The following is a 25,281-nucleotide window of genomic DNA, read 5'->3' on the forward strand; positions in this document are numbered from 1 at the left end:
TTAAGTTGAAAACTTTATTTTTTGGTCATTGTTGTTTTTAATATTTTTTTTGTCTTGTCCATTTTTTTTATTTATTATATTTTCCTAAAGAACAAAAGGAGGACAGGGAGGCGTTTTTAACTACTGGATCGAGTTAAAAGAAATGATTTGTTAAAAATCTCCTCTTCGCATCCCTCCTTCCATGCTGTATTCACGAGAATCCCGCCTCATTCCCACCGACGCCGAGGAACTTCCAAAAACCCTACGAGACTAAAAACACAAATTGCTGGAAGATAAAATGTCTGCTGCGGTTGTTCATCCGTCCCGTCCTCTGACTGGTCCGACCCGGCCGTCGAAAAGGAAAGCGGTTGCAGAGAAGAGGAGGCGGCGGAGCCGAGGTCGCGCTCGGCCGCCGCTCGTCCGCCGCCTCCGTCTTTGAGCGTTAAGAAAGAAGATCTTCCTCATCGGGGGGGCTGACGCCAGGGTTTGTACTGATGAGTAACATGACAGCAGAAGAATAAGGTGCAAAGAGACTTTTCCCTCTTCCTCTCGCGACTGTTCTGTTCGTCTCCTTCCGTTCGAGACGTTCAGTCAGCTTCACGTGTGGGAGGCGGCGGGACGCGGGGGTTCATTCCTGGGGTTGCTTTGGGAGGGTGGGGCGAGGGGGGACCGCAGAGATTCAGTTTCCAGGCGGATGAAAAGGAGCGGGGTGTGTTTGAACCTGCATCGCTGCAAAACACACACACACCACAAATGAGACGGCGTGCGGCGTAGAATTTCCAATTCTTTCTCTTATCGGCAGCCGCCCTACCTTGCGGATGTCCGATATAAAAGTGTTGATGTGCTCCTTGCTGCGGCCCGTGCTGCGGGTGCTGGGGGACCGAGCCGGGACCCTGCTGGGGCGGCGGCTGCAGCATCACCAGCTGGGGCTGGCCGTGGCTCCCTGAATGATGGGAACTCTGCATGGCTCCTTGTACGTGGGCCTGCGGGGGGGGGGGGGGGGGGGGGGGGGGGGGGGGGGGGGGGCGAGACCGAGAGATGGAAGACCGCTTTCGACCAAAACGCCGACTGCGCCGCTGAAAAGAAAGCGGCTTTAACGGCGAAGCGCGCATACCTGGGCGATCTGTCCCAGGGAGTACGTGGGCGGGATCCCCTGGTGGCTGTGGATGCTGTAGCTCTGGATGGGGTAGGAGCCCTGGGGAGAGGTGTGGCCCGGGGGCATGTTAGGGGGCGTGGGCGCCGACAGAGGACCTGAGTGGTACAAGGACTGGGGCTGGGGCCCAGACTGGGCATTCTGAGAGGAAAAAGAGGAGATGCCACTGAATGCCTGTCGCCTTGGCAACAGAAAGGGTTTCTATTGAATTTTTCAACGTCTACATATTGATTTGTCACCTCACACCGCACTGATTACACACACACACAAATCAGAGCAGCAGCATGGGAGGATAAAACAGTTGTGTGTTTGTGCGGGGTGCCGTACCTGTCCGGGGCTGGGGGCTGCGTGCTGGGGCGGAGGCTGGTTGCCCGTCGGGGTACTGGAGGGCTGAGGCTGATGCAATGCGCCCGAGTGATGGGAGAAGGACTGCGTAGCTACAAAACACATCATCTTACGGTCGGCCCGCCGCCGCTCCAGCGTGGAAGACGCACGCGCTGATTTGGGTCACATTTATTTCTTACCATAAATTCCCTGCTGAGGTCCTTGAGGCCCTTCTCCCTGCGTGGGGAACTGAGGTCCTCCTGGGGGTCCGAGAGCCTGCGGGTGGGGGCCGCCACCCTGGCCGATCATCCTGGCTCCGCCCTGAAGCATGGAGTACATCGGCTACGGAGGGACAGAAGAGGTAAATACATTCTTAAAAAGGTTTCGCTTTGGCGTCGAAGGCAAAAACAGAAGGAGCGCCATGTTTCTATAAAGGCCGTGTCCAAAGAGGGGTCACCTGTCCGGGGTAGGGGGACATGGCCTGGATGACCTGCTGCTGGCCGTACTGCTGAGGGTTGTACTGAAGGTAGGACTGAGGGTACGGGGACGCCACCAGGGGAGCCCCTGCTGCCGAGGCCGCCGCCTGCAGCATGGGGGGCGCCGAGGTCCCGTGGTCGGAGCGGGGAGCCACCACAGAACCTGGAGGAGGGGAGAAGTCAAATCCGGATGCCGCTGGTCACCAGACGGTCCGTTCACGGCGCCGTCATTTAATGACGGACGAAACATAAAGCTACCGCCGTCTGAAATCCCAGAGTTCAATTTGCAAAGATCTGACGGGGTGTACCTTTGGTCCTGGGGTATTTTCCCTGGCTGACCGTGGACATGGCGTACTGGTACATTTGAGGAGGCTGAGAAACATCAGTGGTCAAGAGGTCAGCAGCAAAAACAGACAGGGGAAAAAGCCACTGCAATACTTTAAAAGCCAAAAAATAAAGCAAAGGCTCTTTGACCGCATCAAATAGGATAGGAACAGGGGGAGCTTCTAGTTTAAAATCATCAAGGCAACAAAGACACCTGGGACATCGTCTGAATTCATCACCTTTCAAGCAGAATTAATGAGCACGGCTAGCATTTGTCCCCTCGTACCTGCACAGAGTGGATCTGCGACACATAGGAGAGGTAGGGGGCGTTGTACAGGGGTCCCTGTCCACCCGGGTGCTGGAGGACCACCGGGCTTGGAGGCGTGGGCCGCGGCGGGGTCGGGGCCGTGTTGGGTTTTGTCTGCAATTCAAGGATCGTTACGGGGACCTGAACTCGCCATCACGTTCCCGACATCGGTCTCAAAAACACTGTGCCTGTTGATTTGAGAAACATGAAGGATCTGATGCGGATCACGGGCTGGTAGGTGGCTCACCATCGGCATGGGGGGCTTGATGGGGTTGAATTCTTTAGCGTTGGGGTTTAAGGTGGATTTCTTGACTTGGCTGCAGAAAAGAAGGAACACGTGTCGATAAAGACAGAAAGCATATGCTGGACCTCCGGTGCCCCCGATTAGCTGTCAAACTCACTCCGCCACGCCCTCGGGCCTCTCCGCCGCGTCGGATCGGCCGTCCTCGCCGCCGGGGGTCCGGGCCGGCTGGGGGGCGGCCGGCGACTGCCTGTCCGAGACGGGCGCCGCGGGGGGCGGCCGACGGGGCGCCAGGGGACGGGGCGGCTTCCTTAGAGGGGTCTTCGGCGGGGGCCGGAGAAGCCTGCGGCTGCGGCAGGGAGGGACTGGGAGCCTGGGGCTGCGGCTTGGGCTCCAAAGCCGGGTGAACCTCCGACGGGGAGGCTTTGGCCGAGCCGGGCTGCGCGACCTCGATGACGGCCGGAGGGGTCGCCGCCGCCGGGGAGCTCGGGGAGCTGCAGCTGCCTCCGCTGTGCTGGAGCTGACACAGCAACAGGACAGAACGCCGACATGTTATCTCACTTGGTCTCCAACAACTTAGTGACTGATTACTTGTTAAAATTGAATTGTTCAATTCAGTCCAGGCCCACATTTTTCAGCCGCAAAAAAAGAGTCAGACGTTCAAATCGTTACTTTGTTTCTCAAGAATATTCAAGAAGCTGTAATGGTTGAACACCACAAATCTGACTCCTCATCTTGAGTTCCAAATGAAAATAAAAATGGTCCTGCAGATATATAAGGCACTGAACACTTAGTTGTCAATGGAACTTAAGAATTCAATTTTATTTTTCCCCCATTCTGTTGTCTATTCTTATCCTTTTTGTCATTCAGCTTGCTGTCATATTTATTTGTGGACTCTTTTGCTATCTTTTAATTGTCTCTTTTACTCATATTTATTGATAGTGTCATTGTTGCGCTGCTGTGACAAAAGAATTTCCCCAGTGGGGATCATTAAGAAACATACATGTGGAAATAAGTGCTACAAATGTGTGTGTGTGTGTGTGTGTGTGTGTGTGTGTGTGTGTGTGTGTGACAGGTGACTGATGTTCCAGTATCCAACCTCACCCTGAATTCCTTGCCAAATTTGCGGAGCTCCTCAATCTGAGACCTCTGAACTGAGGGAGCTGGAGGAAAAAGCGGAGAAGATGTGAGCTGTGAAACCGGCGAGCACTCGGCACTGTCAGAACATGAAACGGATGAAACCGGGCTGAGTAATGTTCCTCCGACGCAAGCGCTCGTTACAGTAAAAGCCCCGTTTCTTGGCATATTTCACACACCTTTGCTGTTCTTGCCGTCCTCCGTGGTGCCGGGGCTCTCGGCCGAGCGCTCTTTCGCAGCGGCGCTGTTAATGATCTCGTTCACTGTGGAGCCGAGCGGACAAAACGATCATTTACTGTCCGGCTGGCCTTTTCTTTTCTACCACTAAAAGGAGAATAGGAGGCGAGGTGGCGGTACCGTCCACGGTGAAGCTCGGGGTGGGGCCGGACGTCTTCTGGACAGGAAGGGAGACGGATGATGTGTCCAAATAAGGCGTGTCCTGGGAAGAGCCTGATTTAGGAGAGCGAGTAGCTGCAAGGACAGGAGAAGATCACAAGTTGAGATGTATTAATACCGGGGGGCAGAACAGAAGTCCCATCCTGCGTTAGAAGCGGCAGAGCGTACCGGTGGACTGAGCGTGAGAGTTTGGAGTTCGGACCGTTCTGCTGGACTGTGGGGGTCTTTGGGCTTTGGGGGAAGTTCTGGCAGATACTGCAAGGCAAAAACAAAGTCCCATAAGGACGCGGCCCCATCTCGGCGTGTCGAACTCCGCGGGCGTACTCACCCCCGTTGACGGGCCTGCCGGCGTCAGAGAGCGAGTGAGGCAGCGAGTGTGAGTGAGGGACCGTGTGTCCGAGCGGAGCGGGGGGGCTGGCCGGGGAGGAGGCCGCCGAGGCAGAGGCGGCGGCGTTTGGTGGCGCGCCCGGAGAGGCGGGAGCGTACGGACTCGCGGGTCCGGAGCAAGGACCCGGACTCGGGCTTCCCTGCGGGTGGTGCGGAGCGTAGGCGCCGCCCCGGCCGGACAGGGGGCTGCTCCTCTCCGAGGGGCTGGGGCCGGACGGGGGCCCCGCCGCCGACGGCAGCGGTTGTCTGGGCGAGGACGACTGAGGGCCGGAGCGGTAGCCGCCGCTCAGACGGTTGTGAGGTAAAGGGCCCCCGGGGCCTCGCTCGGCTCGATCCCGGTTCATCTCCCGCTGGCGCTGAGGTAGAGGAATGTACTTCCCCTCCCTGACATCCAAACACAGCGAAGGACATCGATCAGACACATTCAACCACCTCGGATGACGAACAAGAAGAAGTTCCCCCCGGCGTCTCAGGCACAATCAATAGACGATTCGACAAAAGAAAAATCCCGATTTCCACAATAAAGTCAGATTTCTTTTGTCGCCCGCAAAATGTAACAACGTGAAGACATTTCTTACACCTCATGTCAAATGTCATGCTTTATTTTCTGTAAACTGCACTTTGATAGGAATCAGCCACTTGTGCTTAATGCATTTTGTCGCCGTACTTGTGATGGTTTTTAAAAACTATTCAAAAAGTGCGGGGAAGCATATGTGGTCTTGTGTGGAGATGGTTGCAGGGCAAACTTTTCCCAAAGACAAGCTCCACTTATTTCATTACAAAAGGGCCCAACAGAGATGGTTTTTGTGGCCTGTTGGACTGTGAAAATGATAATTATAGATTTTGACTTCAATCAGCTGAATCTGAGGAGGCTCCGGTTGGAAGGTTTACGCAGTTTGAAATTCAAGTACAGAGGGAAGTCAATATTAATGTGTACATGTTACACTGTCTGTCAAAACACACGGATGCAAAGACACACAACAGATTCCCCATGCGGTGTCTTGTGACAAGAATTACAACCAGCTAGAAAACATTCAGATGAGCTTGTCAGGTGACAATGACCGTCACTTCATCATGACAAACACGCCACAGCGGGAATACCAGTTGTTGATAAGCCGAGCGTCTCCGAGGAACTTGAAGGCGGGACGAAGAGAGGAAAGAGTTCCGCCGCCTGTCCGCTCATATTATCCACATTTGAAGACATACAAGCTCGGCGTTCCTTGAAAGCGGCGCTTGTGTTCACGCTCACCTGTTGGCGCCGGGGCTGTCTCGGCCCCTCTCGCGCTCTCTGTCTCGAGGACTCTCTCGGCCCCTCTCGCGGTCGCCCCCGTCGCGCACCACCGCGCTGTACTTGTCCTCCTCGGTTTTGCCCTCGTCGTTCTCCAAGCTGACGCGATGGCGATACTGAGGGCTGGACTCGATCTCGCTGGCAAGGCGAGCGGCACGTGCCTCCCGCTGCCGGTACACTTCAGAAGTGCCCCTCTCAAGAGGCACACTGTGCACGAAAAGGGGAAGGGGGGGGACAAGAGGACTGTAATTGATTAAACTGCAGATAAAGCAATATGGCACAGATTGAAGTTGAGCAAGTTCAGTATGCTATTATGAATTGTAAATGGAGTCTTTCTAGATTAAGATAAATTATTTTAATGCATGGAGGGAAGGCGTCGGTTTTGATCAAGTGCATTTGGCAGATTCCAATTTAATCAAGCATCTGGCACGACTGAAAACCAAAACGTATATATGAAAAACAAAAGGAAAATCAAAAAAAAGGGATGAAACCATTGCGCGCAACATTTCCGATTAACGGTTGCTGCAGATCCTGAGCTTCCAGGAAGATAAACTTACGTGTACATGGAGAGACTGGAATCATAAGTTGAGGTGACTCCATACTTCATTTCATTGTAACGGAACATCTCATTGGCATCCCATCCATTGGACTGCGGGCAGAGAAGACATTTGTCCAATTACAGATCTTTGTGCAACTACTTTGCTATGTTCCGATTTTTCGTTTATTTAGTTCATCCAATTGAAAACAACCCATGATACCAAACTGTTTACAAAGAATTAAGCTGATATTTTTTAGCTTACAGGACAGCTTTATTCACAGGGAGCATTTGGCGCCACAACTTTGGTTGCGTTTTTTATCATCGGACAGTTGCTTGATCCCCGCAGGCAGAAACACTCACCGTGTCATTGTCCAGGTTATAACTCTCGCCATTGCTGTCGCCTCCCTCCCACCTCTGTAACACCTTCTCTTTGTGTTCTCCATTAACACGACTGGAGCTGATTGCGGTGTCTGTGAAGGAGTCTGCACACAATGGACAGGGTAAGAAAAAAAAAAACAACACGCTTTGACTAAGTACGTCTGCCTGCAATCAGAAGGAAGTCTGCAGTGCAATCACTGGCCCTTTCCCCTTCATTTGCCATTCAATGAAACAGTTTCCCCTCAGTTAACGTATTGCGCATCTCCATTCTTGTTGATTCTAGAGAACAAAGGGAGGGCCGTGCGTCGAGGATGATCTCAGGATTAGTCCCTTCCATCAGGCCTATGTTTTTAACTTCATAACTTCCCCGCAACTTTCTACAGCAGTGGTTCTTAACCTTGTTGGAGGTACTGAACCCCACCTGTTTTACATGCGCATTCACCGAACCCTTCTTTATTGGATCGAGGATTGTTCCGTTGATGGGTACAAAGAACAGGCGGAGTAGCCTTTTCATCGACTCTGGCTCCCTTCACCTTGAATTCAGCAAGCGCTATGTTCTTGTAGTTCCCATCTCCATGCAGCTGAAGGAAGCCTTCCCTTAGTTTTGCCGGTGCCGGACTAGAATTGCTCATCTTGTCTTTGCAAATAGTGCAGTCAGGACATCGATTCCAATCACGTTCCGTCATACATGTGAATCCGTATTGTACGTATTCTTCCGACCGCTTTCTTTTTTTGCCCGACATAATTAGTATGAAGGGATTAAAACATTAAGAAAGAAATCACATGACGTACAATCACGTCAGTCACAAGTTACTACAACTGAGCGCGCCAAAATCCCTGCAGCACGGATAGGCCGAGCTATGTAGCGTGATCGCCTGCTGCCAGTGATGTCATCACCAATGTGTGTCTTGACCTCCGCCGAACCCCTGAGACTGACTCACCGAACCCCTGGGGTTCGATCGAACCCAGGTTAAGAACCACTGTTCTACAGTGTCTTTGCGCCCCGTTGGGTTTGACGATAAAGTGCGTTTACCTCTGGTCGCATAGTTTAGGTCAACGTCTCTGCATATCATTGTAACCAAGTCTGAAGGGCTGAAGATCATGGTGTCCGTAATGTCCTCCCTCCGTGGCGGCACCGATGTAGAGCTCTCCTCCTCTGTGCGTTTGTGTACGGCATCCACGGCTAACTCACACTACAGAGACATCGATGGCGGGAGGATTCAAAAGGTGAGCAATGTGTGATCGTGCACAGTGGATGTGAAAAAAGACGTATATCATTGATCCTTGAATATGCCTTTTGATCAGCCTGACATGAATGCTTGCCACGGGAAACGGAGTCCTTACCCGAGAACTGAGAGTCTTAAAAATGCCTTCGAACACACTTCCGTTCTTCACTCTTACATCACAGGTGGAGCCCTGAGAGAGATTTGATCAAAAGATCAAGCATGCTGAACATCATCTCCAGACCAGTAATAGATCCACAGATGAATGATGACCCTCACTGATCTAATCAATCACCATCTGACAATTTCAAACACTCATTACCGGAGACGGGCCCGGCTTACCATGATAGTGTCGCCTTTTTTTTTTTTAAACAGTTATACTCAATTATTACCCTCAGACTTGACAGAGGGGCTGATGGAAGCCGATCCTTTTCTAATGAGTACCGTTGCATCGTGGCACGTGAAGGACAAGAGCAAGCAGATAACTCACCACAACAGCTGTTAGAAAATGAAGCATTCTGGCATTGTTGTAGACACCCTCAAACACCTGCGGATGGGACAAGTCATTAAGTATCCAGTGAGACAAAATGCCATGTGGGTATGATTAAATACCTGTCATATGAAAAACAAAAAATTGCGATAAAGTTCCGTGCTGTTATTGCAATGACGATGGACTTTGTGTGTCCTAAAAACTTTGTGGCTGCATCAATACCAAATACCCTCAGCTGATGTGGTCAATCAACTAAAGGTTCTGTCACATTTGAAGGTCAGGCAAAGTGAAGTTTGACTGTTTTATGTGTACAAATTCACGCTGCGTAAGGAAAAATGAGCATTTCGGACAACCGGAAGCGTCCTGCGGTTGCCAAAACCACTTTCTACACAGTGCGTTCGGGCAGGTGACTACTCACAGGAGATGACTGGAATGATGGTTTCACCGAGGATCTGTTCCTGTGAGAAACAACACATTGAGAACATGTTTGTCTGCTTTCGGGCAAAAGGAGCATAACTTGCTTCGGGCCCATCAAGGCGTCACATTCCACATATACAGTACAATATATGGCTTTGCGGAGAAAACGTGATTAGCTCCCTGCAGCGGCAAATATATCCCCATAGCATTAATCCCTGGGCGCTGCACAGCCCCAGCAGCAGCCCTCTGGAACTGAGGTGTCAGCCATTAAAAGCTCTTAAGACTTCTCTGACTGACACATGTCGCATTATGTTCTGTGTACAAACGTGCATTTAAACTTTCTGGACTTTGGTATTGAATTCAAATTCAATCAGATTGGAAGATGCGGCACTGGAAAGGACGGTCTTACAAACAAAAACAAACAGGTGGGCCGATCTCGGCCATCGACGAGCTAAGTGCCGGATGTTTTGGAGCTGACGGCGGGCTGGTCGACGGACACAATTATGACCTTTGTGTCCGTCTCGATTCCTTCAAACGCTCTTCGCTTCTGTCGTCCCATCTAGCGTGTATGTTTCTAATATGTCGGGAAAACGGTAAAATGCGTGGCTAAAAGCTGTGCGTTGCGCGGCCGGGTTAACTTGGAGCGGCCGGCGTGTTGTTTGCCCACCATTGCTTTCACCTAACTTAACCCGCCTAACGCTGTCCGCTTTGATGCCTGCGCGCGTTCTGATTGGACGCCGCCGCTGCCAATCTAAAACACGCGAACCTGATTGGCCGAGAGACGACCTCCGCGCAAGCGCTTGCCCAGTGAGTAGCCAGCGGTTTAACCGGTAGGCCTTGGAGCTAAGTCGATCCCCGGGCCGTCGTGATGTCCGCTAGCCCGACTTGCTCACCTCCCAGCCGGGGTCCTGTTGCCACTGTTGATGCCGCTGACTGGAGAGGACATAGCGGCGGGGCCCGTGGTCCCGTTCGATGCTTTTCTCCCGCCTGAGCCGGGCTGCTGCTGTTTTAGCATCGTGAAGCACGGGGCTTAGAGAGTCTCAAACGTGTTCGGAGCGTCAACCACCAAAGCGCCGCGCAACGGAGTCGTTTGGAGAGCGGGCGAACGTTAGCGCCGAAGCCGGTGTAGCCTCGAACGGGACCGGCTACTCGGGCTAATCTGGCTAAAGAGTCGCCTGTGGCCTAACGTCAGCGTCTTAACTCAACACCAAAACGCTGCGCCGGTTGAAACAAATGTAAAGTTGTTTTTTTTAAAGCAAAAAAAAAAAAAAAAGAAGCGAAATGCGGCTAACCGGTCGCCGCCGCGGCTCTCCCTGGCCGAAGCAAACGGCTGATGAAATGACGAGACTTTCGGGGAATAGCACTTAGCTGCGGCTAGCTAGATTAGCATTAGCTCCGCTCGGGGTGCCTTTCCCTCCCGGATTTACTTTCTCTTTCTCGATCGCGTCGCCTTCTCTCACGCACCCGCGGAGCCGCTTCGCTCGACGAATACGTTTCTTCTCGGCCTCGGAGGGCTGTGGATTCGTCAGGTTTCTCGCCGGGGAACCCGCAGCGGTCGGTCAGCACCACCTTCTCGGTAGGTTCACTTGACTCGATCCGCGCGCCGCTGACTGGACGCCGGCTGGAAGGGGAGGGGAGGGGGGAGGGGGAGGGGGCGTCGGCGTGCGCGTTCACCTTTGACCTATCAGGGAGCGCGCACGGACCGATGGACGAGTACGCGCAGGTCGGAGGGTCACGCGTCGGATCGATAACCGATCGGCGCCGATTGGCATGCAATTAAAGCGTACTTTGGACTGCACACGTGGCAGCCATCACGCAACGCCACTTTGTTTGGGAAGTGTTTTTAACTCGTCAATCACGCACTTTTTGCGTCACCCCGCACACACACACACACACACATGCACACCTTTTATTTCTTTCTGAAATTGCAGTCGACGCCCAAAAAGATCCCTTGGCGTGCGATAAAAAACAAAAAATGCCAGTGCGTCTTTACACCCTGTATTACGGCTGTAAGTTGGGGACAGTATGGCCGCCCCCGTGGAGTTTACGAAACACACACACTCACACACACACGCCGCAAGTAGATGTTCTCCAAAGGTGACCAGTTTTCTGCTTTCATCATTTTAAAAGATATCCTTCATCAGTGACACTGTGAGTATCGTGATCAGGCTGTTTCCAGCTGACTGCCATGGAACCGACAGTTTACTTCTTCTTCTCCATTGGGCTTTTTCCCTCCAGTGCTCTCCACCTTCTTCATCTAACCCTGGTCTGGATCCTCCTCTCTCACACCAGCTACCTTCATATCCATCCATCTTCTCTTTGTTCTTCCTCTAGACCTCCAATTCCAGTCTCCCTTCTCCGTCCATGACCCAGCCACCTGGGTCTGATCTTCTCTCCGAAACATCTAATCCTATCCCTGATCCTCTCCATCCTGGTGGCTCGCAAAGAGAACCTCAACATCTTCATCTCTGCGACCTCCAGCTCTGCCTCCTGTCTTTTGGTCATTGTCAGTGTTTGTAGCTCGTACGGCTGCTCTCTCCAGTAGTGTGTGTTATGATTATTTTTCCCCAGACAGCTGTGATTTTATTAATTTCTTCTTTTTTTTTTTTACTGGTTGGATGGAGACCGTGTGTTTTCACCCAGGTGTGGTGAGGATGTAGGTCCAGGCTCAGCCCACATGAAGAATATTCACGTTATACATCTTCTCAGCGAATGACAAAACCCGCTCCCTCTCCAAACTTTGACTTTTATTATTATTACTATTTCATCTAGTATGACATGGACATCGGCCCCCGCTTAGATAGCTACGTAAACACACCGTCGCAAGGTGCTGTCAGGACCAACCTCTGGAACGAAACCCGTGCGCAAATTGCGTCTATTGGTTCCTGAAATCACCGCTTTTGACGCGATCGGGGTTTTCTCCGGAGTCGTATCCGTTCACTTTGAAATATATTTTGCAAGCCGCACAGGTGATCGCCCCACATGTCTGCGAAGATGCTTCGCTCGCTGGAGAGATTCCTGTTCCCGGCCTCCAGGCGTGCCAGCCACCAGGCCGGACGGCGCTACGACGTGGTGGTGGTGGGCGGAGGTCACGCCGGCACCGAGGCGGCGGCGGCGGCGGCCAGAGTGGGAGCGGAGACGCTCCTGGTCACACAGAAGATACACACCGTCGGTGAGAGGAGAACACATGGAGCGTTTGTAGATTTGGACCCGGAAGCGTTAAACATCCGGCTAGGCTCGACCTTACGTGTCTCATAAAAGTAAGAGAGAGCGGTAAAAAAAAGGGTTAAATTTATTGACTAAATGAAACAAGAAAAATAAGATCTCTTCAAGGCAATGAGGAAAATAATTCAGTCCTGAGTCCGAACATAAATTCCAAACGGTATCCTAAAAAAATGTGTGTTATCCAGTGACTGAGTTGAGTCTTATCTGTTGTGGAAGGAAACCACAACAGGGCCAGAACCCCAAATCTAGCGCACAATCGAACATTCTTATTATATTCTTATACATTTGTGTGACCCATAACTAAGGATACACCTCTTTTTTAACAATGGGATGAAGTACTCATCACACCAGCACATAATATTTTAATATCAGCGTTAGTCATTCTTATAAACGTACTCTCTGGTGTAAAGTTTATATATTGCATAAATTGCACAATAAAATATACTATTTTAATTTGGAAAACCATTAGCGCTTGCTAACCGGCTTAAACCGAGTGGCGTTCAGTCAGCAGAATAAGTGCCACGTTCCTTTTGGTGTTCAGACAGGGTTCAGTAAGCTGCTCCGCTGCTATGCAGCATTTGCTACCTCTAATCAAACCAACACAATGATACAGAATATTTTAAAGTGTATTTGTAACTGTGATAACTCAGAACTCATTTCTCAACATCTACTCCCACTAGTTTTCTAGGAATCCTTCTTATCAGTGAGCTGAATATATCTTGCTTTCTCGCGTCAACCTTCGTTTCCAGTATGAAGGGAACTTAAAAAACTAACTCGCGTTCAAAGCGGCGCTGGAGAGGTAAAGAAAAAGTAGCAGAAGAAGCTCATTGATTCCTGTATTACTCCATTTTAAGTTGCCCTATTTTCACACACGCGTTACAAGGACAGTTATAAAACAATGCGGGGAAAAAAACCAAATCTAGGTGAGAAGGTGACCCCGCCTGCTGACCTCCAGGGGCCTTGTCCTGCAACCCGTCCCTGGGAGGCGTCGGGAAGGGCCATCTCGTGAGGGAAGTCGACGCTCTCGACGGACTCTGCGGCCGAGCGGGCGACTGGGCCGGGATCCACTTCTCCATCCTCAATCGCAGAAAAGGCCCCGCCGTGTGGGGCCCGCGGGCCCAGCTGGACCGCCAGCGGTACCGCCAGTTCATCCAGGTAACCACAGACACGCTAGCTTCCCCCCCGCGTCGAATCAGCCGGGTCACTTACCACCGTTTGCTGTTTTTCTGCGCTCAGTCGGAGCTGATGTCCACCCCCCGGCTGACGGTGCTGGAGGGTTCGGTGGAGGAGCTGCTGGTGGAAGAACCCGACCCAGAAGAGCCGGGACGTCACAGAGTCACCGGGATACGTTTGAGTAAGTGCATGGCGTAAACGCCTTAGCGGTCGGAAATACCGTTTGCTGAAAACACGGCCTCTTAGCTCGTGTTGGGATTCGTTAGCGGCTTCGGTGTTTTAGCTCGATTCGGAAATGGTGCTTTTAACGGGTCGCTGTCGTACAGAGGAACGAAGATAAAACAGAAAGGTAGGAAAAGGTAGAGGATGAGGAGAGACATGAATCTTACAGCAGAATCAGAAAAGTAATTTTGCATCAATAAGAAATAAGCTTTGGCTGACGGTGCTAAACAGACAACATAGAACAGGCATTAAATGAGTGAGAAATAAAGCGAGATCAGGGCAAAATGGCAAGAGAGGTTGGACCGGGGCGTTATCGATGAGGAGGGCGGCCGATGGGAAGAAACCGTTTCTGTGGCGGGTAGTTCCGGTCCTGATGGATCGTTGATCTCTTCCCAGCAGATGGAAGCCTCCCGATATCCGCCAGGACCGTAGTTCTAACCACCGGCACCTTCCTGTCCGGCGCCCTGTTCGTGGGTCAGAGCAGCTCCCCCGGCGGGCGCATCGGGGACGCCCCGTCCAGCGCGGGGATGTCGGCCACGCTGAGGGACCGGCTGGGGCTGAGGATGGGCCGGCTCCGGACCGGCACGCCGCCCAGGATCGTCAAAGACTCGGTGGATCTGTCTCTGGCCACGCGACACCCTCCCGACGGCCGGCCGACACCCTTCAGCTTCCTCAACGCGCACCCGCGCTGCAAGGTAGCTCCGCGGGCTTCGTGACCTGCAAGGAGACCACGCCGAACAACCACGAGCGTCGGCCTCTGCTGAGAAGAAATAGTCACACACGGCACATTTTCCGGGAGATAAGCGCCTTCGCTGATCCGTTTCTAAAATGTTCACCGTAAACTTCCCTGTAGCCTGAAGAACAGCTGCCCTGCTACCTGACCTACACAACGCCAGGGGTGGAGAGGGTGGTGAGGGAGAGCCTGCACCTCAACTGTCACATCCAGCAAGACACAAAGGGTCCGAGGTACTCACACACACACACACACACACACACACACACTGCTTACATAGAAAACCTCATGGTGTTTTTCCCGGGTTCTTCCAGATACTGTCCCTCCATTGAGTCGCGAGTACTTCGCTTCCCAGGCAGGGAGCACCAGGTGTGGCTGGAGCCCGAGGGGATGAACTCGGACCTTCTGTATCCCCAGGGTCTCTCCATGACCATGCCTCCGGACGTCCAGCTCCGTCTCATCAGGGAGATCCCTTGCATGCACGGGGCGGAAATCCACACACCCGGTAAACACCGCAAGGTCCCGTCAGATCCGGCCATTTCAGTTACCGAACAAGATCGAGCTTGTTCTTCGTGATGTTTTCCAGGTTACGGCGTGCAGTACGACTTTGTGTGTCCCACCCAGCTGAGCCCGGCGCTGCAGGTGAAAAGCGCCCAGGGTCTCTTCCTGGCCGGGCAGATCAACGGCACCACGGGGTACGAGGAGGCGGCCGCGCAGGTACATCCGTGCATTTGGAAACCACATTCTGAGTAAAACGTGATCTTCGTGCTAAGACGCGGTGAAGGAATAGCCCGAGTTGCAGCTTTGAAAAGGTAACCCGGCTCTTTTGCGCCAAATCGCGGTAACCAGGCAACCGGAATGAAAGGTGTGTTGTCATGGAGAACGGTGAGGTGTTCCGCGGGGATGCTCCGGTGCCGGAGGTCTTTTCCGACCGATCAGAATCTCCTTTTTCGTAGGATGAAATTTAAAAGTGATGGACCTTCTCGTCTTCAGGGCCTGTGGGCCGGAGTGAACGCCGCTCGCGTGGCGTTGTCCCTGCCGCCGCTGACGCTGTCCCGGACCGAGAGCTACATCGGGGTGCTCATCGACGACCTGGTGACCCGGGGCGTCACGGAGCCGTACCGCATGTTCACCAGCCGGGCCGAGTTCCGGACTTCTCTGAGGCCGGACAACGCCGACCTCCGGCTCACGCCGAGAGGTGGGATCTTCGCGATCACAGCAAATTCAAGTCCTCGTCGAATTGAAATGAACAACGGGACGATTTCGAAACGTCTCCACGTTACACTCGCCTCTTGTTAGGAGACTGAAAGGAAATATGTGAAACTTGACCGGCCCTTTTACTTCAAGCTCGCTCCGCTGGCGAGTCTTTGCTCCGATACGGTGATTCAGAACCGAATCGCGGTCCGTTCGCATCGGGACAGAGGAACATCTGCAAGTCGCCGTTGTGATTTAGAGAATGTTTGCTAATACCTCGGTATCTGCGAGCGCAAACACGCCGTCGGAGCCAACGGGTCCTGCAGGGACCGAAACCAAACCCCCCCCTGGTGACTTTGTGAGAACGCTACAAGACGGGGTTTGTTATTCCAGGTGTTAGGAAATCAAAATCCGCTCCATGAACCCGTGGTGTGGCTTCAGGAGACTCCTGAGCGCTGTTGATTCTGGACGCTTCTGTTTCCTCTTCCTCCCGAGATGTCCCAGAGGACCGCAACCGAAGGGGGGTTGAGAAACCCGTTAGATCTCAGGACCGGCCGGTCCTTTTAGACCTGGCAACCGTTGCTCTTCACCAACACCACCTTCTTTCCGCGGAGTTTCTAATAGAGGTTTCATTTGATATGGTATGAAAATACACCAGGATGTCTGAGAATGCCAACCGCTCTGTCGTGTCAGGGTTTGAGGAGGCGGGATGTGTTTCCTCGCTGCGCTACGAGGAGGCCGTGAGGGTGAGAGACAGTCTCCGGGACGCGCTGGCAGCTCTTCAGGCTCTCACCTTCTCCACGGCACACTGGAGAAGGAAGCTGCCCGGCCTCTGCATGAGCGAGGCAAAGAGCGGCAACGTGAAGTGAGTCGCCGATCTCCTTTTTCCCGCCGGAAGCCCCGGCAGGACCGCGACTCACAGTCTGTGTTCCTTTGCAGTGCGATGGAGGTGCTCCAGTACAACGACGTATCTTTTGAAATGCTGGCGGCTGTATTTGCCGAGCGTCTGTCGCCGTACATGGAATTCTCCCAGAGGCTGAAGATAGAAGGTAAACGGGGAGTTAAAAGTCGGACCGGCGTCCCTTTTCTCTGGCAGGCAAACTCTTTGACCTCGGCGGGTCAAATTACAGACAACAATGGCTGTAAATCTTTGCTTCCCAGTTCTCCTCCACACACTCACCTCACAGACCGTATGTGGACATTCTCTCTCCCACTCAAAAGCGCCTTCTACCTCAATGTAATCTGAAATCCACGTTATACGAACAACGCGAGTGCATGTTTCCATGTTATCACTGAGGACGTACAGAATTTCCCCACGTGCTCCTGCGGTCCGAGTGACGCCGGACACTAAAGTTCCACAGGACTGGATTCACTGTTGTTTGCTCACGCAAAGTAATTATTGCATGTTGGTTTTCAGGTTCTAATTCCTTCCCTCTGTGTGTCGCGCAGCCGTGTACAGGCCGCACTGTGACCAGCAGAGGAAAGAGATCGAGAGAATTCAGAGGGAGGAGAGCATGTCTCTCCCGCAGGAGATAAACTATCTCACCCTGCCAGTGTCTTTGTCTCAGGAAGTCCGAGAGATTCTGGACAGAGTTCGTCCCACGACAGTGAGTCAGCGCAAGCAAGCGGCAAACACTCCACTCTTTATCGCCAACTTCATATCGTTAGCCAGCAGATCCTCACAGATCTGCAACTTAATGCCTCTGCCGTCGCATCCGACAAACAAAATGATGATTGTGTTTCCTACCACCCAGCTGGGAGCCGCCGCTCGTCTGCAAGGGATCACTCCGGCCGCGATCGTTCATCTGCTCAACTACGTCCGGCAAACGGGGGTCGCGGGGAGGAAAGTCCACGACCGGCAAAAAGGAGAGGCGGAAGATGAGTGGCGGGGAAGAAATGCAACCTTAACCTAGCAAAAGGACTCATTTATTTAAAAATATACAACTGTCCCTGCAAATGTGTAAAAAATAAATATATATACAGTGTCGATGCATTTGTCGTTATCGTGTAGCACAAAACTATTCCCTTCACGACTTCCCAGCAAAGACGCGCTCGACGGCCCAGAGGTCCTGCCAGTAATCTCACTACCTGCTGAAGAATTCTAATCCTGTTAGCAACATCGCTATGAACAGCATTAAACTCCCGGTGACCTTCTCGCTGTCACCGCCGTTCGGGAGAGTGTGTCCGTCCAGCTCGGCCGAGCCCCCGGTGAAGAACCCGAATGGAAACTTCCAGAAGGGTCGGGGCGATCCGCGGGGGGGCTGTGGGTAAACGGTGGTGTCGATGAATGTAACTTCAGCGGTCAAGTAGAGAGGTGATTTTATAGGACACTGGAAGAGAGGAGGAGAAGGAGAAAAAGTGTCAGGGGTGTTTTGTGATTGAAGAACATCGGCCAGAATGAAAGGAAAGGTGTACAAGACAGTGGTGAGACCAGCGATGATGTTTGGACCAGAAACTGTTCCAATGACCAAAAGACAGCAGGCAGAACTAGAGGTTGCAGAGATGAAGATGTTGAGGTTCTCTTTGGGAGTGACCAGGATGGAGAGGATCAGGAATGAGTCTATCAGAGGAACAGCACATGTTAGATGTTTTGGAGAGAAGGTCAGAGAAGCCAGACGGAGATGGTCGGGTCATGGACAGAGGAGGGATAGAGAATATATTGGTAGACGGATGCTGGAATTGGAGCTGCCAGGCAGAAGGTCTGGAGGAAGACCAAAGAGAAGATTTATGGACGTCGTGAGAGAAGATATGAAGGTAGTTGGTGTGAGAGAGGAGGATCCACAGAATAGGGTTAGATGGAGAAAGTGGACTCGCTGTGGCGACACCTGAAGGGAAAAGCCGAAAGAAGAAGAAGAAGAAGAAGAAGGAAGAGAGAAGGAAAAGGGGGAAGGTAATGGAAAATAAGCCACTGTGACGAAAAACAACCGTCTACCTTGAAAGTGCGGCACTTGAAAAGGTATTTGGCGCCCAGGATGAAGCGCTGGGGAAGGTCCAAGGACCCCTGGTGAGCCCACAGCACTCGGATGGAGAGCGAGTGGGGGAGGGTGCAACCCGAGTCACAGGTCTCCTAGCACATGGACGAGAGACAAAAATTCAAGCGAAGCTTCACAAAGAAAATAACCAGCTTTATTAAAATGAAATAATATAAAAGTCCGTCGTCGGTTTTCTTCTTAGCCTGCTGCACGCTGGTTTATAGTCAGCGTTTCAAGGAACCTGAGCATTCGTCCGCAAGCAGTTATGAAAGTGAAATCCTGGTGTGGAAGTACCTGGGAGCCCACGGGACACGTCCGGTGCAGGACTCGGGCCCAGTCCGGCTGGGAGCCGGCGTTCATCGCCACCGCTTCGGGAGAGGAAACACCCCGCAAGACCGTCTCAATCTGGGAACGTAGTTCTGAACAGTCACTAGATGGAGAGCTAAACCAAACAAGCCGGGAGAGGAGACAGAGACGGCATTGAAGTCAGAACAGGGTCATATTCATGGCACTTTGGAAGGCCGTCCTCTCCTTTCCATGCGAGGGACGGACTCGGCTTCCGCGGAAACCGTGAAGCGAGGCGAGCCCACCTGAACGCGCAGCCGCTGACGGCGTCGTGCGCGAATCGGACGGGGGTTCGGGCGTCCGGGTCGGCGGAGCACTCCCCGCCCGCTGAAAACCCCGCCATCGTCAGCTGAACCCGCTGTCAAGGAACTACCAAGCAGAACTGACTGGACTGAACCTGTTAACCGTGTGGCCGGGGAGGATACGGGTCTCGTCGCCTCGCCAAAGCGACCCCTGACACCAGAGCCCGTCTGAAGTCCAGCTGCGGGGCCCGGCCTTCCCGCTGTGGGTTTGGGCGTTTCCAGCTGGAGGAAAGGTGTCGGCTTATCTCGGGTGTTTAATCCGCAGGGGATTTCCCGGAGGTTTTGAACAGGTTACCTGGTATTTGACGGAGTGCGTCTGTAACAGCAACTGACTCATATCCGCATTCCCCAGAACCACATTCACAGTGGCGTCTGTGATTTCTCCCCCGTCCGTGTACGTTATGACAAACTCCACCTGCAAAAGAACCGCGAAGAGAAGAATTCAGACTTGATCAAAACCACAAATGTGCTGTTTTTTCTTTAAGGGGAATCACCTTTTTTGTCACATTCATACAGAAGTTGGTTCCTGGTCGTTCTACCGGAGCAGGCCATTCAGAGAGCAGCGGCGTGACCGGGATCTGAAACCATATGAGCGATGGCTTAGCCTGGACTGAGCCGGTCAGCAAAGGAAACAACCAACTCTCAATCAAAGTCAATGATAAAAGTTGCAAAAACCATGTCAAGATTTGAGCTGCGTTTATGAGAAACTCACCAGGAAGTCTGACACATTTGCCATCTTGGTTATCGGGATCTACAAAACAAACGATGTGAAGCGTTAAGCGTTTGCACCGCGGCGATTATGTCGGTCCGTGAAAGAACGGGATTGAAAGCGCAAATGTCGATGGGACCGAAACGTCAGCATCGGTGCGATTTGTTTGTTATTTGTCTTTTTAACTTAAAATGTCTGTCAATAAGGCTCAGCTCTAAAAATCCCTGTGGACATTTCGTCAGCGGCGAGCTCCTGGAGCAAATGGACGCGCTCACCTTCATCAGACTGAGGTCGGAGAAGTAGGACCGAGCGCTGAGACTTGGGTCCGTGGTGCACGACTGAGGAGTTAACATGCGCGTGCACGACAGAGTCCCGGACCTCAAAAACTCTGCAAGCACAAGGAAACAGACATAGTTACAACAACTGCCAAAAATAATTTTCATAGATAGAGCAGGAGAGCCGGCCAGAAGCGTTTGCATGTCTGCTTCCATGAGATACAGGTCCATCATGCAAAGGGCCTGCTGCCACGTTACAAGCGTGTTTTCAGAGAACGTGATGTTACAGTGGCGCAGTGACGTCCAGTGCGGTTCACGGCTGCCGAGGCGCTGATTTCATCACAATCAGATTTACGAACACACGGACCCTACAGAGTAGCGTATTCACCGAATAACGCGAGGAATCGCAAGGAGAATTTCTGGAATCACGGGCGCCCCCCACCATGAGGCGGGAGAACTGCCACTCAGAGGCTCTTTGAAGACGTTTTAGAATCGCTCAGCACAAGAAACTAGTAACACACACACAGTTGTCAACAAATTGGAAATGTTGTTGATCTAGCGAACGTGTTTAAACACTTCAATAGCAAAGAGACAGCAAGCCGGCAGTCAGACATCATTGAGGCTCAACAGTCTTCTCAGCATTTGAACAGTAAATGTGATAATCCAGCTATTTTGAATCAAAAACAATCAAAGACTGGTGAAGTTCAATAAAAAATACATTTAGATAAATAAAACCATTTCATTCTTTTTTTTCATTGGCAAGTAAGGCACGTCCTCTGCTGCCTCCCGTGCTTCACCTCTCTGCAGTGAGGGATTCCTCCCGTATAAGAAGGCTGAAACATGAGTTTTGGACCGCGGAGTCCAAGCAGCCACTCTCTACTTGGTCCTTTGGAGTGGACCGGACTGGCAAAGGTCTGGTGAGGTGCCACGGGCTGCTAGCTTACTTGCAGGGTTCCTGCTGACACAGAGCGCGGCGGCGGTAGCAGGAGACGGCTGGCGGAGGACGCCGCGCACCGAGGAGTTGGAGTAGTACGTCTGGATGACATCGTCCACCTGGGGGAGATACGTGGACTTGATGATAAAGAACAGCACTCCTTGTCGGAAAATATTCATCGACTTTCACTTTTCCTACGACTGATAATCACGGCTGGATGTGAAGTTGTTCGACTGCCCATCATGTTGTGACACAGAGTATGTACCACTGTACGAGACATTCCAACCATTTGCAAATCGTGCAAAGGATGACATTAAAAAAGGCGTAAATGAATAATTTAGCACAATAGGTTTTAAAACCAAATATGTTGATACGTATAAATTGCATTGTAAATCGCAAATAATACATTTTGGGCTATTTATAATGGCAGTTTGAACACACACTAACTGATAATCAGAATATGTAAAAACAACATCAGACACAATCAGGACTCCCGATATTGAATTGCGAGCCGAGATCTAGAAATATCAAAGCTGATGATACCTTGTAAAAACCCCTGCTGAGGCCGAGGCTTGACTCAGGCGATGAGAAATGGTAAGAGGCTCCCAGTGCTGGAGCCTTGGGTGGAGCTGCTGCAGACTGGGGCACATTACCTCCTGGGGGAAGACAAAGAGCTCTGAGAGGAAGCTTTACAGGCTCTCTCGTGCTTCAATAACGTGGCAAACGATTGGAAGGGAAGCTGCATGAACACAGTGCAAGCTTGTTACCTGCAGACTGAACGCAAAACAAAGAGTCGGTCACGGTGACAAGAGAGGAATCCACGTTGGCTCTGAACATCAGCCATTTCTCAATGCAAACTCCTGATCTGTAAAATAAGAATGTCAGAGCTCTAAAAACGACTGCGCCTCGACGTGCCGCTTCCTGAGGGCATGAGAGGAACGCTCACATGGTCTTCTGCGGACACCCGCTGAAGACGGTGCTCAGGTTTGCGACGCCGCAGTCCACGACGTCACAGCAGCAGCCGATGTCACAGAAACGAGGGGTTAGGTCACATGGACAATCTGGATTTAAAAAAAAAAAGAAGAAGCAGAAAACACGCTTGCAATAATGAAGGTTTTGTGGTTACATTGACACAAGACATGCATGAGAATATTGATGACTAATTAAATGACTGGTATTGTGAAATAATTTTATTTACATGACACAACAAAGCAGTCCTTTTCCTGTCACATGCTTTTTCCGTTTCCCTCATTAAGAAGAAGCTTATAATCAAGTTAAGCACAAAACTAGATTATAGTAGACATCATTTATTTATGCCCTCATTGACCAGACCGCACAATCTGGTAGTTTGTTACCCAACCTCAAAAGAAAATGATTAGATGTTTTCCTTCAAACACACAATGACCAAAAGACAGGAGGCAGAGCTGGAGGTTGCTGAGATAAAGATGCTGAGGTTCTCTTCGGGAGCGACCAGCATGGAGAGGATCAGGAATGAGTCCATCAGAAGGACGACACATGTTAGATGTTTTGGAGAGAAGGTCAGAGAAGCCAGACAGAGATGGTTGGGTCATGGACAGAGGTGGGACAGTGAATATATTGGTAGACGGATGCTGGAATTGGAGCTGCCAGGCAGGAGGTCTCGAGGAAGACCAAAGAGAAGATGGATGGACGTGAAAGTAGTTGGTGTGAGAAAGGAGGATCCAGAGAATAGGGTTAGATGGAGAAAGTTGATTCGCTGTGGCGACACCTGAAGGGAAAAGCCCAAAGGAGAAGAAGAAGAAGAATTCAAATACACCACATAAAAAATTACTTTCAGTGCTGGTAACCTATTCGTCTGCAAATGTAAATAATATATATCAAATGAGAAGAAGAGGGCAGCTTGAGAGCTTCTGGATTCACCCCCAAACCGCTGCTGTCACATGAAAACAAACCCTTTAATTAGCTAACTAGCATGAGAAGGACCAGAGCAAGAGAGGACTTTTGAGGGATGTCTTACCCTCTGGGGTCACCAAGGGTTGACCAGTGGTTGTAGAAGGAACCTCGGTGACTTCGGAGGGGTTCTGGGTGACTTCGGAGGGGTTCTGGGGGAGCTCGGAGGGGTTCTGGGGGAGCTCGGAGGGGCTCTGGGGGAGCTCGGAGGGGTTCTGGGGGAGCTCGGAAGGAGCCCCGGACACCCCGGTGGTCCTGCTAGCTGCGGGGTCTTTGGTCACAGTGTCGGGGGAAGCGGGAGAGGCGTAATCCGCCGCTCCCCCCGGAGTCCCGGGCGCAGGGGATGCTGGTCTGTCGGGGATATCCGGGGTGACTCCGGGGGTCGGCGTGAAACGGGATTCCGAGGCTGCCAGAAGCAAACGCATCCACAGGAGCAGAAGAAGCGGGAGGCGGAGGGAGATCATCTCCTCACACACACATAGCTAGCTAGCTTGCCCTAATTAGCGTAAATAACCGGAGTTCGGGTTACAATATAACCAATTACAATTTACGTCGCGTACAGGAAAACACTTAATTATACAGAAACATGCTGTTATAAAATTTGAGAGAGGGATGCGCGTTTATCATCACGGCGGTAAGGAAAAACTTGATATTTAGCTAGCAGCTACCATGGCGAGCGTCTCGTTACTAAGGAAGTTGTCAGAACCACTTCCGCTTAGCAACAAGGAAGTTTACCGTAAAGCTGCTAAGAGAGGGGCAGCTAAAAATAAGAAATTAAAAATAACAAAAACAACAAAAAAAAAAACATTTGAGGGCAAACAAATTGGACTGTTCAGCTATAAGACACATATCACATTCAAATGGTGTGTAAAGTTTAGCAGGAATAATAAAAGCCCTGCTACTTGTGGGTGAAGATCACTTATTTTGTTTTTAAGCAGTGAGAGGTTTATAAATGTGATTTGTTTACATCACAGATTAACATGTAATTACATGTTGAAATGTTTTTAATCCAGCTACAAATCACTTATTATCAGTTTTCTTAAAGTGTTGTGGTGCTGTGAGAGTTTGACCCAAATCCTTCAAGCTACTCCTGACTTTAGTAGGACATTTTATCACAATGAAGTGACACACTGGCGAGGAAGCACATTTACTTGTATGATGCAATGTGACTTAAAATGTTTCTCTTAAATTAGTTAGGAGAAGGCGGCACCCGGCATCCTTCATCATAAAATAATGATAAGCCTAAAAGCAAAAAAAGGGGAACGGGATGGAACCGCAGTGTTCTACACACAGCGTTATCATCGGGATAACTTGTGACTTGTACATCTTTATCATGATTGAGACACCAGAACCTAACCTGTATTAAAGTATATTACCTGTATTAAAGTATCCTCAGGGGCGCATCTGCTCACTTATAACGTGTTTTAAAGTTCTGGTTAAATGAGCAATAAAAGGAAACTCAGCTTTTGTTTCATGGTCATCTTTTACCTGCGTCCAAAGGTTAAGATCCTTCAGTGTTGTATTTTCTTCCCCAGTTGTTTCAAAATGTAAAGGACGTGTGACGAGGCCTCGCTACCCTCTGAGAGGATGTTGCCCAACAACTTTCAGAAATTCCAGTTCATTCAAAGTTACTCAAAGTCATCTTTATTGTCCAAATTGTCCATTGTTTGTGTGTGTGTGTGTGTGTGTGCAGTGCTCGCATGTAGACGCCAGCCAGAAAGGCTTCTGCAGTCACCTCAGACAACAATCCCCGCATTAGTGCGAGAATCATCATGACGTGGAATTACAGAACAGAACACACACCACGGGAACAATGACATCCCTGTGAATATGGATGCAGCGGACAAGTGGCGCGCTCATTGCTCTGGATGTGCACCATAACCGAGTCCCGATTACCGGCTCCAGCTTTTGTTTTTATTGACACTGCCTCCCCTGGGTGATAAAAATAACCGCCGGCTCCCTCAGAAGTTGTGAAATCAAACAGTAACTTTCAGGAACATGAACCGTCTTTCCTTCCTGCCTGTCTCCCCCCCCCCGCCGCCTCCGGTCCACATTCCTAACACCGGGACTAAACCCTCCACGGGGGCCGTAGACGGACCAACTGGAGCTCGGTCTGAACCCCCCGTTTGGTTTCTTGACCAGGACCTGCCGAGGGCCAAACATCTGCGTGGAGGAACTGGAATGATCTACCACAAACAGTTTGACAGAAC

At 51.2% G+C, this 25,281-nt stretch overlaps 3 protein-coding genes across 4 annotated transcripts; 1 reads left to right on the plus strand and 2 right to left on the minus strand.

The window, feature by feature from the left end:
• Positions 1 to 10,635, minus strand: LOC147215035 (ataxin-2-like protein). Its single transcript, XM_086140949.1, is given in 24 exon segments — positions 1 to 708; positions 791 to 962; positions 1,094 to 1,273; positions 1,460 to 1,569; positions 1,657 to 1,798; positions 1,914 to 2,095; positions 2,241 to 2,304; positions 2,543 to 2,677; positions 2,811 to 2,880; positions 2,965 to 3,074; positions 3,076 to 3,324; positions 3,909 to 3,967; positions 4,121 to 4,204; positions 4,299 to 4,412; positions 4,506 to 4,592; positions 4,666 to 5,108; positions 5,974 to 6,219; positions 6,570 to 6,661; positions 6,911 to 7,032; positions 7,962 to 8,121; positions 8,273 to 8,344; positions 8,642 to 8,698; positions 9,060 to 9,099; positions 9,952 to 10,635. Coding segments are annotated over 24 exon segments (3,162 nt in total). The 5' UTR covers positions 10,074 to 10,635; the 3' UTR covers positions 1 to 658.
• A 186-nt stretch (positions 10,636 to 10,821) lies between these two features.
• Positions 10,822 to 17,590, plus strand: mto1 (mitochondrial tRNA translation optimization 1). 2 transcript variants are annotated; one of them, XM_086140955.1, is made up of 13 exons: positions 10,822 to 11,209; positions 12,020 to 12,230; positions 13,239 to 13,438; positions 13,520 to 13,637; positions 14,075 to 14,373; positions 14,532 to 14,644; positions 14,726 to 14,916; positions 14,998 to 15,128; positions 15,405 to 15,609; positions 16,299 to 16,470; positions 16,545 to 16,654; positions 17,055 to 17,212; positions 17,360 to 17,590. In XM_086140955.1, exons 2-13 carry the CDS (start codon positions 12,041 to 12,043, stop codon positions 17,516 to 17,518), a joined length of 2,046 nt encoding a protein of 681 aa, XP_085997081.1. In that variant the 5' UTR covers positions 10,822 to 11,209; positions 12,020 to 12,040; the 3' UTR covers positions 17,519 to 17,590. The 2 variants fall into 2 exon arrangements, with proteins under 2 accessions (XP_085997081.1, XP_085997079.1); XM_086140953.1 differs by having other exon boundaries at positions 10,823 to 11,209; positions 11,297 to 12,230.
• LOC147215037 (tectonic-3-like) lies at positions 17,558 to 23,823 on the minus strand. Its single transcript, XM_086140956.1, has 14 exons — positions 23,139 to 23,823; positions 22,089 to 22,203; positions 21,910 to 22,007; positions 21,686 to 21,798; positions 21,153 to 21,261; positions 20,209 to 20,321; positions 19,937 to 19,975; positions 19,719 to 19,802; positions 19,520 to 19,639; positions 19,348 to 19,446; positions 19,168 to 19,271; positions 18,872 to 19,019; positions 18,538 to 18,672; positions 17,558 to 17,935 (listed from the first exon to the last, which is right to left on the minus strand). Exons 1-14 carry the CDS (start codon positions 23,533 to 23,535, stop codon positions 17,690 to 17,692), a joined length of 1,920 nt encoding a protein of 639 aa, XP_085997082.1. The 5' UTR covers positions 23,536 to 23,823; the 3' UTR covers positions 17,558 to 17,689.
• Positions 23,824 to 25,281: the final 1,458 nt, after the last annotated feature.

Source organism: Fistularia commersonii, chromosome 33 (assembly GCF_037954325.1).
Source record: "Fistularia commersonii isolate RoL2024-O1a breed Wild chromosome 33, RoL_Fcom_v1.0, whole genome shotgun sequence".
Taxonomy (NCBI): domain Eukaryota; kingdom Metazoa; phylum Chordata; class Actinopteri; order Syngnathiformes; family Fistulariidae; genus Fistularia; species Fistularia commersonii.

Coding starts and splice junctions, on each gene's coding strand:
- mto1 (XM_086140955.1), top strand. CDS start 12,041: ATGTCTGCGAAGATGCTTCGCTCGCTGGAGAGATTCCTGTTCCCGGCC. Junction 14,374..14,531: donor ACGCGCACCCGCGCTGCAAG/GTAGCTCCGCGG, acceptor ACTTCCCTGTAG/CCTGAAGAACAGCTGCCCTG. Junction 15,610..16,298: donor CCTCCGGCTCACGCCGAGAG/GTGGGATCTTCG, acceptor CTGTCGTGTCAG/GGTTTGAGGAGGCGGGATGT.
- LOC147215037 (XM_086140956.1), bottom strand. CDS start 23,535: ATGATCTCCCTCCGCCTCCCGCTTCTTCTGCTCCTGTGGATGCGTTTG. Junction 19,976..20,208: donor CCGACCTCAGTCTGATGAAG/GTGAGCGCGTCC, acceptor TTTGTTTTGTAG/ATCCCGATAACCAAGATGGC. Junction 18,673..18,871: donor CGTGTCCCGTGGGCTCCCAG/GTACTTCCACAC, acceptor TCCATGTGCTAG/GAGACCTGTGACTCGGGTTG.